The sequence below is a fragment of the Bison bison genome, unplaced genomic scaffold (genome assembly GCF_000754665.1).
Source record: "Bison bison bison isolate TAMUID 2011002044 unplaced genomic scaffold, Bison_UMD1.0 scf7180017864384, whole genome shotgun sequence".
NCBI classification, from domain to species: domain Eukaryota; kingdom Metazoa; phylum Chordata; class Mammalia; order Artiodactyla; family Bovidae; genus Bison; species Bison bison.
The window spans coordinates 17595246-17610120 of NW_011494956.1; the positions used below are offsets into that span (position 1 = coordinate 17595246).

The 14875-nt window shown below is 42.6% G+C and overlaps 1 protein-coding gene across 1 annotated transcript in view; it reads right to left on the reverse strand.

Moving 5' to 3' along the window:
* Positions 1-9: 9 nt before the first annotated feature.
* The window catches only part of TF (transferrin), a 38553-nt gene continuing 23687 nt past the window's right edge, over positions 10-14875 (reverse strand). Inside the window, exons 13-17 of the mRNA XM_010858284.1 lie at positions 12996-13140; positions 11226-11290; positions 8229-8413; positions 6844-7030; positions 10-376 (exon numbers count right to left, since the gene is read on the reverse strand). Of these exons, the coding sequence (XP_010856586.1) occupies positions 342-376; positions 6844-7030; positions 8229-8413; positions 11226-11290; positions 12996-13140 (617 nt within the window). The 3' untranslated portion in view covers positions 10-341. The remainder of the gene's footprint in view (positions 377-6843; positions 7031-8228; positions 8414-11225; positions 11291-12995; positions 13141-14875) is intronic.

Below are 14875 nucleotides of genomic sequence, written 5' to 3' on the forward strand. Positions count from 1 at the left end.
TCAATCAAGCCTTGTACACTTGATTTTATTAAAATGACCATGCAGACCCCTTTTAGAAAGAATTCCTACTTGGACTGTACCCAGGAACTGTGGCTGTGGGAAAGAGCAAATGAATCTTGAGCTCTGAAGGAAGGGCTAGTTGCAGACCAAGCATTAAGGCGGGAAAATGAAGTTTTTTTAACAGATAAAACCAATAATAATGTTTATTTTTATTTTGTCCTGCAGAGGCGCCACCACCAAATTGTGAGGGCAACCAAATCACTCAGACCAGCGAAACCAGATGAAGCTTATGGGTCCCATGAGCTCCCATCTCCATCAGGTGTTGGCTCCACTCTTGGATTTTAAGGTTTGTGGAAAGTGCATGCTTCCAGGAGTTCTGTGGGGGCAGAGCAGAGGGGTTGGACAGTTAAAAATCTACCTATATTTAGTTCCTGTTAAGTGAATCAACAATTAAGCCCAATACAAAAGTACTCAGACCAGTTGCCCTGCTCCTCTGATAGGTGAACCTGACCCTCCTCCCAATGCCTCCTCCTCCTGCCTGCACAGCTCCTGTGTCTGCACTGGGCAGTGCCCCACACCAAGGACAGTAACAGGATTTCCCTGCCCTGCACCATCCCCTGCCTTATGTCCTATGGGCAGGGCTCCCACACCTGAGTCCATGTGGCTGGAATGAGCCTAAGAGAACTATCCTCCCAGATCCAGGCAAGGAACTAACATAATAAGATCCACTAAGCACCAGGCCTGTGCTAGTTCCCCTGCCGGGGGCTAGTCTCCACCCCCTCAGCAGAACAGTAGCCGAGGATCCTTAAACCAGAATTATGTGGGCAGCTGTTAAAATACAGAAATCCCAAACCTGGCACAGACTTGTTGAATCAGTATCCCAGGGCCTGGGAATCAGTATCTTAAGGACTGTGGCTCATGGACCTGTACTCTGCAGTTGAAGAATAACCTCCCTTGAGCTACATGGTATTCTCCCAAATCTTCCAAATGATTCCAAGTCATTAAATGATGTCCAACATAGCTATAGCACAAACTGGTATTCTAGATAAGTATAAGCATACCTTCTTTTATTGTGCTGTGCTTTATTGAACTTTGGAGATACTGCTTTTTTCCAAATTGAAGGTTTGTGGCAACCCTGTGTCAACCAAGTCTCCTGGTGCTATTTTTCTATAGCGTTTGCTCACTTCATGTCTCTGCATCACAGTTTAGTAACTCTTGAAATATTTCAGACTTCTTCATTACTATTATTATCTTTGTCATGGTGATCTGTGTTCAGTGATCTTTGATGTTACTATTGTTAATGTTTTGGGGCACCACAAACCATGCCCATTACTATGGCAAACTTAATTGATAAATATTATGTGTGTTCCTGCTGCTCCACTAGCACAACAATGTTGAAATTAGGCCAATTAATAGCCCTACATTGACTCTAAATGTTCATGTGGAAGGAAGAATTGCATATCTCTCTCTTTAAAACAAAAGCTAAATGTGATTAAGCTTAGTGAGGAAGGCATGTCAAAAGCAAAGATGGGCCTCTTGTGCCAAAGAGTTAGCCAAACTGTGAATGAAAAGGGAAAGTTATTGAAGGAAATTAAAAGTGCTACTTCAGTGAACACAGAAATGATAAACAACAGCCTTATTCCTGTTACAGAGAAAGTTTTAGTGGCCTAGATAAAAGATCAAACCAGTCACAACATTCCCTTAAGCCAGAGGCTCAGCTGCAGCAAGACCCTAACTCTCTTCAGTTCTGTGAAGGCTGACAGAGGTGAGGAAGCTTCAGGAGAAATGCTTCAAGTGAGTACAGGTTGGTTCGTGAGGAGGAAAGAAGTTGTCTCCGTAATATTAAAGTCAAGGTGAAGGCTTCCCCGGTGGCTCAGTGGTAAAGAATCTGCCTGCCAATGCAGGAGACACAGGTTCAATCCCTGGTCCAGGAAGATCCCACATGCTGTGGGGCAACTAAACCTGTGCACTGCAACTCCTGAAGCCTGTGCATCTAGAGCCCGTGCTCTGCAACAAAAGAAGCCACCACAGTGAGAAGTCAGAGCACCATAGCAGAGGAGCCCCTGCTCACCACAGCTAAGGAAAGCCCACACACAGCAACAAAGACCCAGTGAAGCCAGTAATAAAATAAATAAATAAGATTTCTAAAAAATAAAAGTGCAAGGTGAAGCGGCAAGTGCTGGTATAGAAGCTATAGTAAGTTACACTGAAGACCTACCCAAGATAGTTCATAAAGGTGGCTACACTACACGAGATTTCCAATGCAGATGAAACAGCTTTCACTTGGAAGAAGATGCTATCTAGGACTTTCTAGCTGGAGGGGAGAAGTCAGTGCCTGTCTTCATGATCAAATGACAGACTGACTCCCCTGTTAGGGGCTAATGCAGCTGGTGACTTGAAGCTGAAGCTAGTGCTCATTTATCATTCTTAAAAAACTTAGGGCCCTTAAGAATCATTCTCAGTCTGCTCTGCATGTGCTCTGTAAATGGAACAGCAAAGCCTGGATGACAGCACATCTATTTATGAGAGGGTTTACTGGATATTTTAAGCTCACTATTGAAACCTACTGCTCAGAAAGAAACATTCCTTTTAAAATATGACTGTTCATTGAGAGCATACCTTGTTACCCAAGAGCTTGGATGGTGATGTACAAGATTAAAGTTGCTTTCATGCTTGCTTCCTGGTAGCTCAGATGGTAAAACATCTGCCTATAATGCGGGAGACCAGGGTTCAATCCCTGGGTCTGGAAGATCCTCTGGAGAAGGAAATGGCAACCCACTCCAGTATTCTTGCCTGGGAAATCCCAAGGACTGAGGAACCTGGTAGGCTACAGTCCTTGGGGTCGCAAAGAGTCAGACACGACTGAGCAATTTCACTTCATGCTTGCTAACACAACATCCATTCTACAGCCCATGGATCAAGGAGTCATTCCAACTCTCAAGTTTTATTATTAAAGAAATACGTTTCATAACTGCTATAGACAGTGAGTCTTCTGCTGGATCTGGGCAAAGTCAACTGAAAACCTGGAAAATATTCCTCATTCTAGATGCCATTAAGAACATTTGTGATTCATGGAGTAAGGTCAAAATATCAGCATGAACAAGAATTTGAAAGAAGTGTATTCCAACCCTCATAAGTGACTATAAGGGGTTCAAGATTTCAGTGGAGGAAGTAACTGCAGATGTGATGGAAATATTAAAAGAACTAAAATTAGAAGTGAAGCCTGAAGATATGACTGAATTGCTGTAAATTTCATGATAAAATTTTAACAGATGAGGAGCTGCTTCTTATGCATGAGCAAAGAGAGTGGTTTCTTGGGATGAAATCTACTCCTAGTGAAGATGCTGTGAAGATTGTTGAAATGACAAAAGGATTTAGAATATTATATAAACTTAGTTGATAAAGCAATGGCAGGACTTGAGACGGTTGATTCCTATTTTGAAAGAAGTTCTACTGTCGGTAAAATGCTATCAAATAGTGCTGGATGCTACAGAAGAATCAGTCATGAAAGAAGAGTTGATCCATCAATTTCAGGCTTCCAGTTGAAGATGGCAGACTAGAAGGATGTGTACTCATCTCCTCCTGTGAGAGTACCAAGATCACAAATAGCTGTTGAACAACCATTGACAGGAGAATGCTGGAACCCACCAAAAAAAGATACCCTACAGCCAAAGACACAGAAGAAGCCACAGAAAGATGGTAGGAGGGGCACAATCATGATAAAATCAAGTCCCATACCCTCCAGGTGGGTGATCCACAAAGTGGAGAACAATAATCCCAAAGAAGTTCTCCCACTGTTGTGAAGGTTCTAAACCCCATGTTAGGTTTCTTGGCCTGGGAATCTGACAAAGGCACTGGGAATCCCCAGGGAATCTGATCTTGAAGGCCAGCAGGATTTGATTATAGAATTTCCACAGGACTGAGGGAAACAGAGACTCTAGTCTTAGAGGGCACAAACAAAATCTTGCACACACCAAGACCCAGAAGAATGACCCCACAGAAGACTGAACCCAAACTACCTGCTAGTGTTGGAGGGTCTCCTGTGGAGGTGTGGGAGGGCAGGGGCTCATAACAGGGACAGGGGCACCGGCAGCAGTCCTGGAAAGTCCCCCTTGGTGTAAGCCCTCTTGGAAGTCACCATTAACTCTACCATAGAGCCCATAGACCCCTAGACTGGGTCACCTCAGGCCAAAAAATCAGGGAGGGAGTGCATCCCACCCATCAGCAGATAATTGGATTAAAGCTTTACTGAGCAAAACCCTGCCCACCACAGCAGGACCCAGTTTTTCCTATTGCCAGCCCCTCCCATCAGGAAGCTTACTCAAGCCTCTTAGCCTCCTCCATCAGAGGGCAGACAGAAAAAGCAAGCAGAACCACAATCCCACAGCAGCTAGAACAAAAACCACATTACAGAAAGTAAATCAGTATGAAAAAGCAGAAAGTTATGTCCCAGATGAAGGGACAAGATAAAACCCCAGAAAAACAACTAAATTAAGTGGAGGTAGGCCACCTTCCAGAAAAAGAATTCAGAATAATGATAGTGAAGATGATCCAGGATCTTGGGAAAACAATGGAGAAGATGCAAGAAATGTTTACCAAAGACCTAGAAGAACTAAAGAACAAACAAATCAAGGTGAATAATACACTAGAAGGAATCAATAGCAGAATAACTGAGGCAAAAGAATGGATAAATGACCTGGAGGACAGAATGGTGGACATCACTGCCAAAGAACAGAATATAGAAAAAAGAATGAAAAAAGAAGACAGCTTAAGAGACCTCTGAGACAACATTAAATGCACCAACATTTGCATTATAGGGGTCCCAGAAGGATAAGAGAGAAAGGACCTGAGAAAATATTTGAAGAGATAATACCTGAAAACTTCCCAAACGTGGGAAAGGAAATAGTTAACCAAGACCAGGAAGCACAGAGAGTCCCAGGCAGGATAAACCCAAGGAGGAACACACTGAGACACATAGCAATCAAACTGACAAAAATTAAAGACAGAGATAAAATATTAAAAGCAACAAGGGAAAAATGACAAATAACATGCAAGGGAACTCTCATCAAGCTATCAGCTGATTTCTCAACAGAAACTCTACAAGCCAGAAGGGAATGGCATGATATATTTAAAGTGATGGAAGGGAAGAACCTACCACCAAGATACTCTGCCCAGTAAGACTCTTCTTCAGATCGGATAGAGAGATCAAAAGCTTTCCAAACAAGCAAAAGTTAAGAGAATTCAGCACCACCAAACCAGCTTTATAATGAATGCTAAAGGAACTTCTCTAGGCAGGAAACACAAGACAAGGAAAAGACCCACACAAAATAAATCCCGAACAATTAAGAAAATGTTAATAGAATCATACATATCGAAAATTACCTTAATTTTAAGTAGATTAAACCAACCCAAAGACATAAATTGGCTGGGCAGATGAAAACTTGTGCATGTATGCACTTCCATTTACCACATGACTCTGCTTGACCCATCAAATTATGTGTAATTATTATATATTGTTAGGCTAATCATGTTCCCATTATGACTTGAAATTGTAATTATCTTTTTATTTTTTTGGGGGGTCTGGCTATTCATTGTGAAAACTAGTAAACATCTTTTACTATTGTGATAATGAACTTTTGGCCTATTTAAAAAATTTATGACATTTTGATTCTACTTGCTTGATTTAGTATGAAAAGCATGTTAGAATTCTAATTTTAAAAAATAGATATGCAGCAAGCAAAATAAATAAGTAAATAGGTTGTGTTTAGGATAAAAAATAAATAAATAATACAAATATCTCAATAATAGTAGCCTTTAAAATTTTTTCCAATGGTATTTATAATATCTAAATTAAACTGTACAATTTTTTAACATATCTCTGATTCTCTGAAGAATCAAGAGAAAGTTTTTATCATTTGTGAAAATAAAGTTTAAAACCCAGTCATCAAGGATTAAAAAAAAAAAAAGAGTCGATTGATGGGGCAAACTTAATTGTTGTCTTATTTTAAGGAACTGGCACAGTTGATCTGTCAGCAGTCATAAATATTGAGGTAAGACCCTCCACCAGCAGAGAGATTATGAAGGCTCAGAGGATAGTTAGGGTTTTTTAGCAATAAAGTATCTTTAATTAAGATACGTACATTGTTAGACATTTTTTAGACAATGCTATTGCACACTTTATAGTGTAGTATAAATGTAACTTTTATATGCGCTGGGAAACCAAAAACTTCATATGAGTTGCTTTGTTGCAATATTCTTTTATTGCAATGGTCTGAAACTGAACCTGCAGTATCTCCAAGGTATGCCTGTGGTATGTACAGCAACTTTAGAGTTGCTGGTACTTATCACCATTCAAGCTCTCAAGAACAGCACCATGTAAAAGAACTCTCTGCAGTGCTGGAAATGTTCTCTTTTTTCATCTATGTGGAGACACAGGTTATCTATTGAGCACTTGAATTATGGCTGGTGTGACTGATTTAAACTTTTGTTTAATAATATAAATTTAAATATCCACAGGTAGCTAGAGGCTACCATTTTGAACAAGACAGCACAGTATAAAAAAGGTGTTCAGAGCAGAGCAGTGGGCATGGGCACGTAGCTCTCGTCCTTTTCTAAGCAATAGCATGGAATTCTGCATGTCCAGTGCCGTCAGCCCATGTCCCCTTACCATCTGCCCATACAAGTAGCCTTTCATCCATGCTAGGTTGCATTGTTCCCTCCTCATTTCATCTAGTCAGCTGATCATCTCCTGGTGACTACAGTCTGCCCCTCCTTTTGAATACTGCACCCAGAACCCCAGCCATATTCACTTTGCAGGTTCCCCATGCTGTTCCTCCTACTCACTTGAGGTTGAGCATTGTCTCAGGTTGGTCATAGCTCTGACGTAGTCATCCCCTAAGTAGGAGTCATATGTTTTTTTCGCAATTGAAGCCAAACATTTAGTGTCATCCCTGAACAGAAGGTCCTTGGAATTTGATTGGAATAAACAAAAATTGCTCGTGCAGTCGGTTACAGATTTTCCAAAATCATCCTGTCAAATGGACAGAAAGTACATGAGGACCTGTGGAAAAGAGCCCCTGGGAACACATGGATGGGATGGAGGAAACTGGAAGCTGGGAACCAGCCCCAGGAAGAAAGGGAAGCTGCAGGGGATGCCTCGGGATCTTTCCACATCCTTCCCTTGGCAGTCACACGAATATGTGCCCCAAATCTAGGCTTCCCTGAGGCCCCAAAATCCTTTGTAGGGTCCAGCCTAGTCCCATCTCCTTGGGGAATTCCCTCCCTCCCACCCACCCACTGCTAACTTCTCTGATCTCTCTTCCCCACTTCATTGGCCATGGCCTTGGGGATGACTTCCAGGAAATGAGAGGACATAAACATTTCCCTTTTAAGTAGTATTATCAAGAAGGTATTAAATAAGAGCCACCCAATGAGGGGTTGGTACAGGTAGTTGTCAGCTGCATCTTTGATCCTAAATTGATAAAAGCCTGGACTTGTCCACATCTTCTAAGATTATAAATGAAATAATGATTACAGAAAGTTTAGCATTCTATCTAGCACTTAGGAAATGTTCATTAAATGCTCATTATTAGTGTCATTTACCTTAAGAGGACTCACAAAGGTATGCTATCTTCATTTTTAAAAGGAGAAAACTAATGATCCATCAACAGGCAGGAAGCTGTCACTGAGGGGAGGTTGGTCTTTAGGGGTGGAAGGGTCTTTAGGATTAAAATATTCAGACAGCTCCTCTCCCCACAGGGCCAGCCCTGGGTTGGTTGTTTTCACCAGAGGACAATCTCCCTGAGGGTAGGGTTCCTGGGTTTCTCTTCCTTTTGGAATGGTTCTCAGTCTGTCTAAGCAAAAGAAACACAGTCCACATTTGATGACTTGTATCCAGAAAGAGTTGGGAAACAGGATTAGTTGCCTTCATTTAAAAAAAAAAAAAGGCAGAAGTGGGTAAAATGAGGGTACCACAGAACAAGGTCAGGGTCGAGCTAGAAGGCAGATGCTTGGACCCTGGAACACATGCATCAGTTGAGGTCTGATTTCCAGCAAGCAGAAGATATGAGTAGAGCAGGTCTGGGAGATCCAGTCCACCATCCATACCTTCCCAGTTCTAACTTCCAGGAAAAGAACACAGGAATGTGGGCTTCTCCTCGCCTGCGAAATCCCTCAACAATCCATACCCACACAATAAAAACAGTTTGGAGTCCCTGGCTGGTCCATACCTGCTGTTTGTTTAATATTTTCTCCACACAAGTTGCCTTATCTTTCCGTGAGACCACAGCATGATTCGGGGCTCGGGCCAGGTGGCAGTTCTCAGCATCTGTCACAGGTTTCCTGGTGCCATCCTTGCATAGTACTTCAAAATTTTCCTTCTGCAGATTTTTTGCCCATGCTTCATTATTATTTCCTAGGTTCAGAAAAGGTGCATCAGCCAAAGATCAAAACACCCTCACTGGGAGATGTGACCACCCTCCACTAGCATGTAGGGGGGCTGGACCCAGTGGCCAGCAGAGGTTTCACTAATATGGAGAGGAAGAGAGTTATCAGGAGTTCCCTGGGGCCATTCCTTTCCGTCTTCCCAGCCAGACAAGGGACAGTGAACCACTTTCTGTGGATGATGTATGTTCAAAAGGATCTTCATTTCTGCTAAGTTCCAAATTCCATTTAGACTCCACTGTAGGAAGCACATGACCCTCTAAGCAGATTGACAATATCTGTGCTATACCATCTGGCTATGTGTGTGTATAGTCGCTCAGTCGTGTCCAACTCTTTGCAACCCCACGCACTGTAGCCCACCAGGCTCCTCTCTCTGTAGGATTTCCCAGGTAAGAATGCTGGAGTGGGTTGCCATTTTCTTCTCCAGGCGATCTTCCTGACCCAGGGATCAAACTCGGGTGTGCTGCATTGCGGGTGGATTCTTCACTGCTGAGCAACTACGGGAAGCCCTAGTGTGGCACTTGGGTAATAAGAAAGGTTGGTCTATGAGAACTTAATGAATGGAAATCAATGTTAACGTGTGAGCTCCAAATAGGACAATTAGGAAAAATGAGAAGGGAGGTGATTTGGTCTGGGTTAGGGGTAGTGGGCATCTAGAAGGGCATGATAAAAAATTTTCTTTCCAGTAAAAATAATGCTTGTTTACTGTGGCTAATTTGTAAAACACCACATAGTTTTAAGGAATAAGACTTTGAAACCCAGTATAATTCTACAGCATTCACTTTCAACATTGATTAATCTAGGCTTGACTAACGGGACCTATAACAAAGTCCTCCATAGGGACGAGGCTGTGTGAAGAGAGAAGTGTAAGGAGTTTGGATTTATTCTGGTTCAGGTTGCAGTATCAGCGTACTTCGTACATAAACATGACCACAGGGCAAACAGAGATCCTAGGATGGTGTTTAGGTAGGGAGTGTATAGGGAGGTAGGCCTCCTCTATAAATTCCCCTCAGAAGGTTAAGGCTTTGGGAGTCTTTGCAAAGAGAACTGAGGTCTAGAGAGGGGAGCCCTATTGGAAGGATACAAAGAGAAATCAAGGAGTGGCAAAGAACCAGCCTAGGGTAACACTCAGGCAGCAGGAAAAGGACAGCTCTTAAAGGGAAAAGCAAAAGTTACAGGAGGGGTGAAAGAAAATTAGCCAAACCAATATTCCCTCAAGTAAGTACTTAGTAACTTCTGCGTACCTTATACTGTGATTGGTGTTGAGATGTAAGAAAAAAGTAGAGCTCCCTGTGACCATATTTTATTACAGAATGTGATGAATTCAATAATGATAGCAACGGGGACAGAGGATTCTGTTGTAGGATGGAGGTATGCCATTGGGGAAGGCTTCTTAGAGGAGTTGGTCCTGCACTAGAGGAAAAATTTGAGGTTGGGTAAAGGGAGGAGGGCTTCCCAGGTGGGTTAGTGGTAAAAAATCAACCTGCCAATGCAGGAGATATAAGTGACACAGGTTCAATTCCTGGGTCAAGAAGATTCGCTGGAGGAGGGCATGGCAACCCACTCCAGTATTCTTTCCCAGAGAATCCCAAGGACAGAGGAGCCTGATGGTCTACAGTCCAAAGGGTCGCAAAAAATTGGACATAACTGAGTGACTACACACACACACACACACACACACACACACACACACACACACAGGGTTATGAGGGAAGTAATACTGCCTGGACTCTAGGGGGTGGTGTAAGCTGTTAGTGATAGAGCATAGGCAGCTGGAATGCTCATTCTTACCAACGTTTAAAAAACAGCTGTCTTGTTTTTAATGTCATGGCCATCTAATATCCACCCACTAGTTTTAGTACCCATTGATTGATGGTCCTTGCTAGAATCAATTATTGCTATATTGGTTGCCAAACAATAGTTGTTTAACTTCATGACTTTTTCTATGTCTGTAATTAGCATTCTGCAATAAAGAAGATATTTCCCTTATACTCATTCGTTTAATCAGGATGGACTCATGTGTTCTTATTCTATTCAATGGGTTATTCAATCTTACTGTTATTATTTCTTGTAATGCTCAAAATGTCAGATCTGGCCAGTGGAGGGCTTTCATAACAGTTCCAATGTGCTCTGACACATTCCATCTCTCTGAGCACCTCAGCATGATGCTTTTTGGTTCACCTTACACTTTTCCTGCCCCAGCCCCAGAATCAGCTGTTTTTCTGAGGGGCCATGCTTCCTCCTCTTGGAGAATGGTTATAGAAGCCATTGGTTATAAGCACCAGGAATAAGCCCAGTGCTTATGCCTACAGGGGTGCTACTGTTTGTATGTTTTTCCGAGTGGATTTATAATATGGTTAAATATATATTGGACCTAGAAATATGAGAAATAGTTATAAAGGGCCTTTGGGTGATAAGTTCACTAATTTTGAATAGGGACTGTGGATGTGATGAGTATTAAACCACGTTAGTATAAATTTCCTGATCCTGCTGATTATAATGTAAGTATGTAAAAGTCTTTGTTCTTAGGAGTTTTTAGGGGAAAGAAGGCACAGTGCCTACACCTCTGGGAAGGCTTCTAGGAGCGATTTCAGAGCCACTGGGAAGCTCACCGTCCTCACCATTCCGCCTACGCAAGTGGATGCGTCTCTCATCAGGGAACAAACAGGTTGAGAATCACAGCTCTGGACCCTGACAAGAGCCCCTACCACTTCCACAAAGATATCCTGAACACAAGGGAGCCAACAACCCTGATTTATGGGGCCAAAGGGTTGTGCACATACCATCAGTGTTCTGTATGACAGTCTGGTCCTTCACAAAGGCCACATCTCCCCTCTCCACCAGACACCTGTGAAGTCCCAGACAGGGAGAGAGAAGGAAAGAGGTCAGAGCTACATCTGTCATTCAGAAGGGCCATCTTATAATCTGAAGTTGTTTTTTTTTGTTTAATTTTTAATTAGATGATAATTGCTCTACAATGTTGCACTAGTTTCTGCTGTACAATGATGTGAGTCAGCTATACATATTCATATATCTCCTCCCTCTTGAGCCTCCTTCCCACCCCCCATCTCACTCCTCTAGGTCATCACCGAGCACCAAGCTGAGCTCCTGTGTTATACAGCAACTTCCCACTAGTTATCTATTTTTATATATGGTAATATATATATATATGTCAATAATATTATCCCAGTTCGTCTCACCCTCTCCTTACCCCCTGTGCCCACAAGTCTGTTCCCTATGTTTGCATCTCTATTCTTCTCCTGCAAATAGGTTCATCAGTACTGTTTTTCTGGATTCCATATATATGCATTAATATACAATATACAATTTTTACAATATTGTTAAAAAACAATATGTTTTTCTTATTCTGACTTACTTCACTCTGTATAACAGACTAGGTTCATTCACATCACTACAGATGACCCAATTCATTCCTTTTTATGGCTGAGTATTATGCCACTTTAGAGATGCAGGGCTGGCCATGATATCAGCAACTGTGACTCCCATTTGATCACTAATCTCATATATTACTAATATAAGTAATAAAAAGAAAACAAAACTTCTGATACACTTTGTAGTTACACAGTTGCAGTTCTATATATTAAATTCTAAACTCTAGCACATTTTCTCTAACAGGTCTACATCCTTTCCCAAGCATCAATACAGATATTAGAGGAGCAGTTTTCCACCAAGGTGATTCCTTATGTACAGTCTACTAATGAAATTCGAAACTTGTGGACTGTGAATTGTTCTTATTCTAACTCACAAGGTGGTTCTAACTAGAAAATTGAGATAATCTTTGTTTTTCCTTTGCTAGTGAGCAGTTTAGTTATGAATACCACCATCATTGTGAAGTTGATGGATTCATGAACTACCAGGGTAGCAAAGGCCCAAGTCAGACAGGATAGTTAAAAACTAATAAGGTCATAAAGTGCACAGGTGTCTCTTTAAAAATGATTAAAATTCCATGAAACAGAGATGTAACCAAAGATGTAGAAATCATGGACTTTACTTTTGTATATTTCCGTGGTCATAGGTCCCCCCAGAGATGATTGGAAGAGTGTGAGCCTAATGCTTGACTCCTGTGTTTATTCAATTACGGTAGGGCTTCCTCACCTGGCACTAGTGGCATTAGGGGCCAGATAATTCTTTGTTGCAGGGTGCTGCCCTGTGCATGTAGGATGTTTATAAGCCTCTCCCAATTAGCTGCCAGTTGTACCCCCTCAACCCTACTGATAATCAAAAACGTCTCCAGACACCGCCAAATGTCCCCTGAAGGGCAAATCCCTCCCCCGCTACCTGCTGCCATTGAGAACTCCTGACCTGCACCATACCACCAGCCTTTGCTGTCTATGACAGCCAGTTCTGGAGATGGTGTCCTGGAGGGACCTGGATGCCTCTTCACACAGGCTTCTACATACGTTTGTAAACATGCCACCCTAACATGCAGGACTAATGGGCTAGGAATGTAAGAATCTCACCTGAGCTTCTAAAAGGAACTCTTGTCAGGGCTGAGGTTATTATTATTTTTGTATGAGGATTATAAGACTCACCTGAAAGCCCCTGTATAGCCATAGTATCTTTCATTGCTGTTGGGAACACACTCCTTTCCTGTACCCTTCTCTGAGCCAATGCACAGAGCACAGAGACTGGAATTTCGCGGAGATCCAGGTGCACAACCTGCGCTGAAAAATTCATCTGTGCAGAAGGACAAGAGAAAGTCAGCTCTTCCTGAGTCAGTATGAGTGGACTTTATCTAACACAAGACAGGTGTGTATGGCCCAGGTTAGGTAGAACATGCTTATTATGTGACCTGCCATCAACTCAAGACTTGCCAGCCTTAGGCTCTGAAAGCAGAGGAGGCAATGGCAACCCACTCCAGTGTTCTTGCCTGGAGAATCCCAGGGACAGCAGAGCCTGGTGGGCTGCCGTCTACGGGGTCGCACAGAGTCGGACACGACTGAAGCGACTTAGCAGCAGCAGCAGGCTCTGAAAGAAAACTTCACTGAGGCTGGAAATGGTAAGTAACCATTACAATTCAGGTGGAGGAGACTCCATCAGCCTCCCAATAGTGTCATTACTTAAAGAGAGATGAGATGGAAATTATGTGGAAGGTGACTGAAGCAGGCGTAAAATTGAAGGTCTCACTCCCTGAGTTGTGCCATTTGTTTTCAGGTATTTCTTTCCTCTGATATTTATTAGAAGAGCTTTTAACAGAACTTAGAGCTCCAAACTCAAGAAAATTCTGGGGAAATCTCACTCACAGCTCAGCTGCTCTCCCATGGCTGTATAACTGCCAGGAGGCTCAGGAGAGCAGATGTGGTGCCCTTGCTGGTGGGGCACAGAACTCCTGAAAGTCGCCTCAGCCACCTTCCTGGCAAACTGATGTCACAGAGCATGTTAATGCAAAAGTGTGATTGCATCTCTGAATCTGAACCTCCTCTCCAATACACACAGGACTTGCCTGGCTCTGTCTTTAGAGGCCTCTCCTTTTAAAGTTGCTACACATATTTGGAGATGGCAGGGGGAAAGTACTCAGGAAGTTAAAGTAAATAAGAACCACGAGGAAACATATCCATGGTGAACTTATGCACAGATTTTAGGAGGTAGAACTAAGGCCACACCTGAAGATATTCAGAGGACACAGAGAACAAACTGATTTCCACCCCTTCAAAGGGGCCTAAGAGCTGAAGCTGCCAAGATCTTAAAGAGACCTGAGAATCCCTTACACCATATTGCCTAGAAAGCTCTGTGGCACGGCTTGTAGCCATCCGCCAAATGGCCATTTCCTCTTGTTTCTCTGTAACAAAGATCAAGTTGGGTTTTTTCTCTTAATTTTTTTCTCCATTAATTTTATATTGAGATATAATTGACATGTGTGTGTGTTAGTTGCTCAGTCGTGTCCAACTCTTTGCGACCCCTGGACTGCAGTGTGCCAAGCACGTTATATTAATTTCAGGTGTACAACATGATTCACTATTGTGACTATATTGTGAAATGATCACCACAATAGGTCTAGTTAATATCTATCAGCATACAGGGTCAGAAGGCAATGGCACCCCACTCCAGTACTCTTGCCTGGAAAATCCCATGGACAGAGGAGCCTGGTGGGCTGCAGTCCATGGGGTCACTAAGAGTCAGACACAACTGAGCGACTTCACTTTCACTTTCCACTTTCATGCATTGGAGAAGGAAATGGCAACCCACTCCAGTGTTCTTGACTGGAGAATCCCATGGACAGGGGAGCCTGGTGGGCTGCCATCTATGGGGTCACATAGAGTTGGACACGACTGAAGCGACTTAGCAGCAGCAGCATACTGCTGCTGGGTTACATTTCTTTTCCTTTCGTCTAGGACTTCCAAAACTATGTTGAATAAAAGTGGTAAGAGTAGACATCCTTGTCTTGGGGAATGCTTTTAGCTTTTCATTGTTG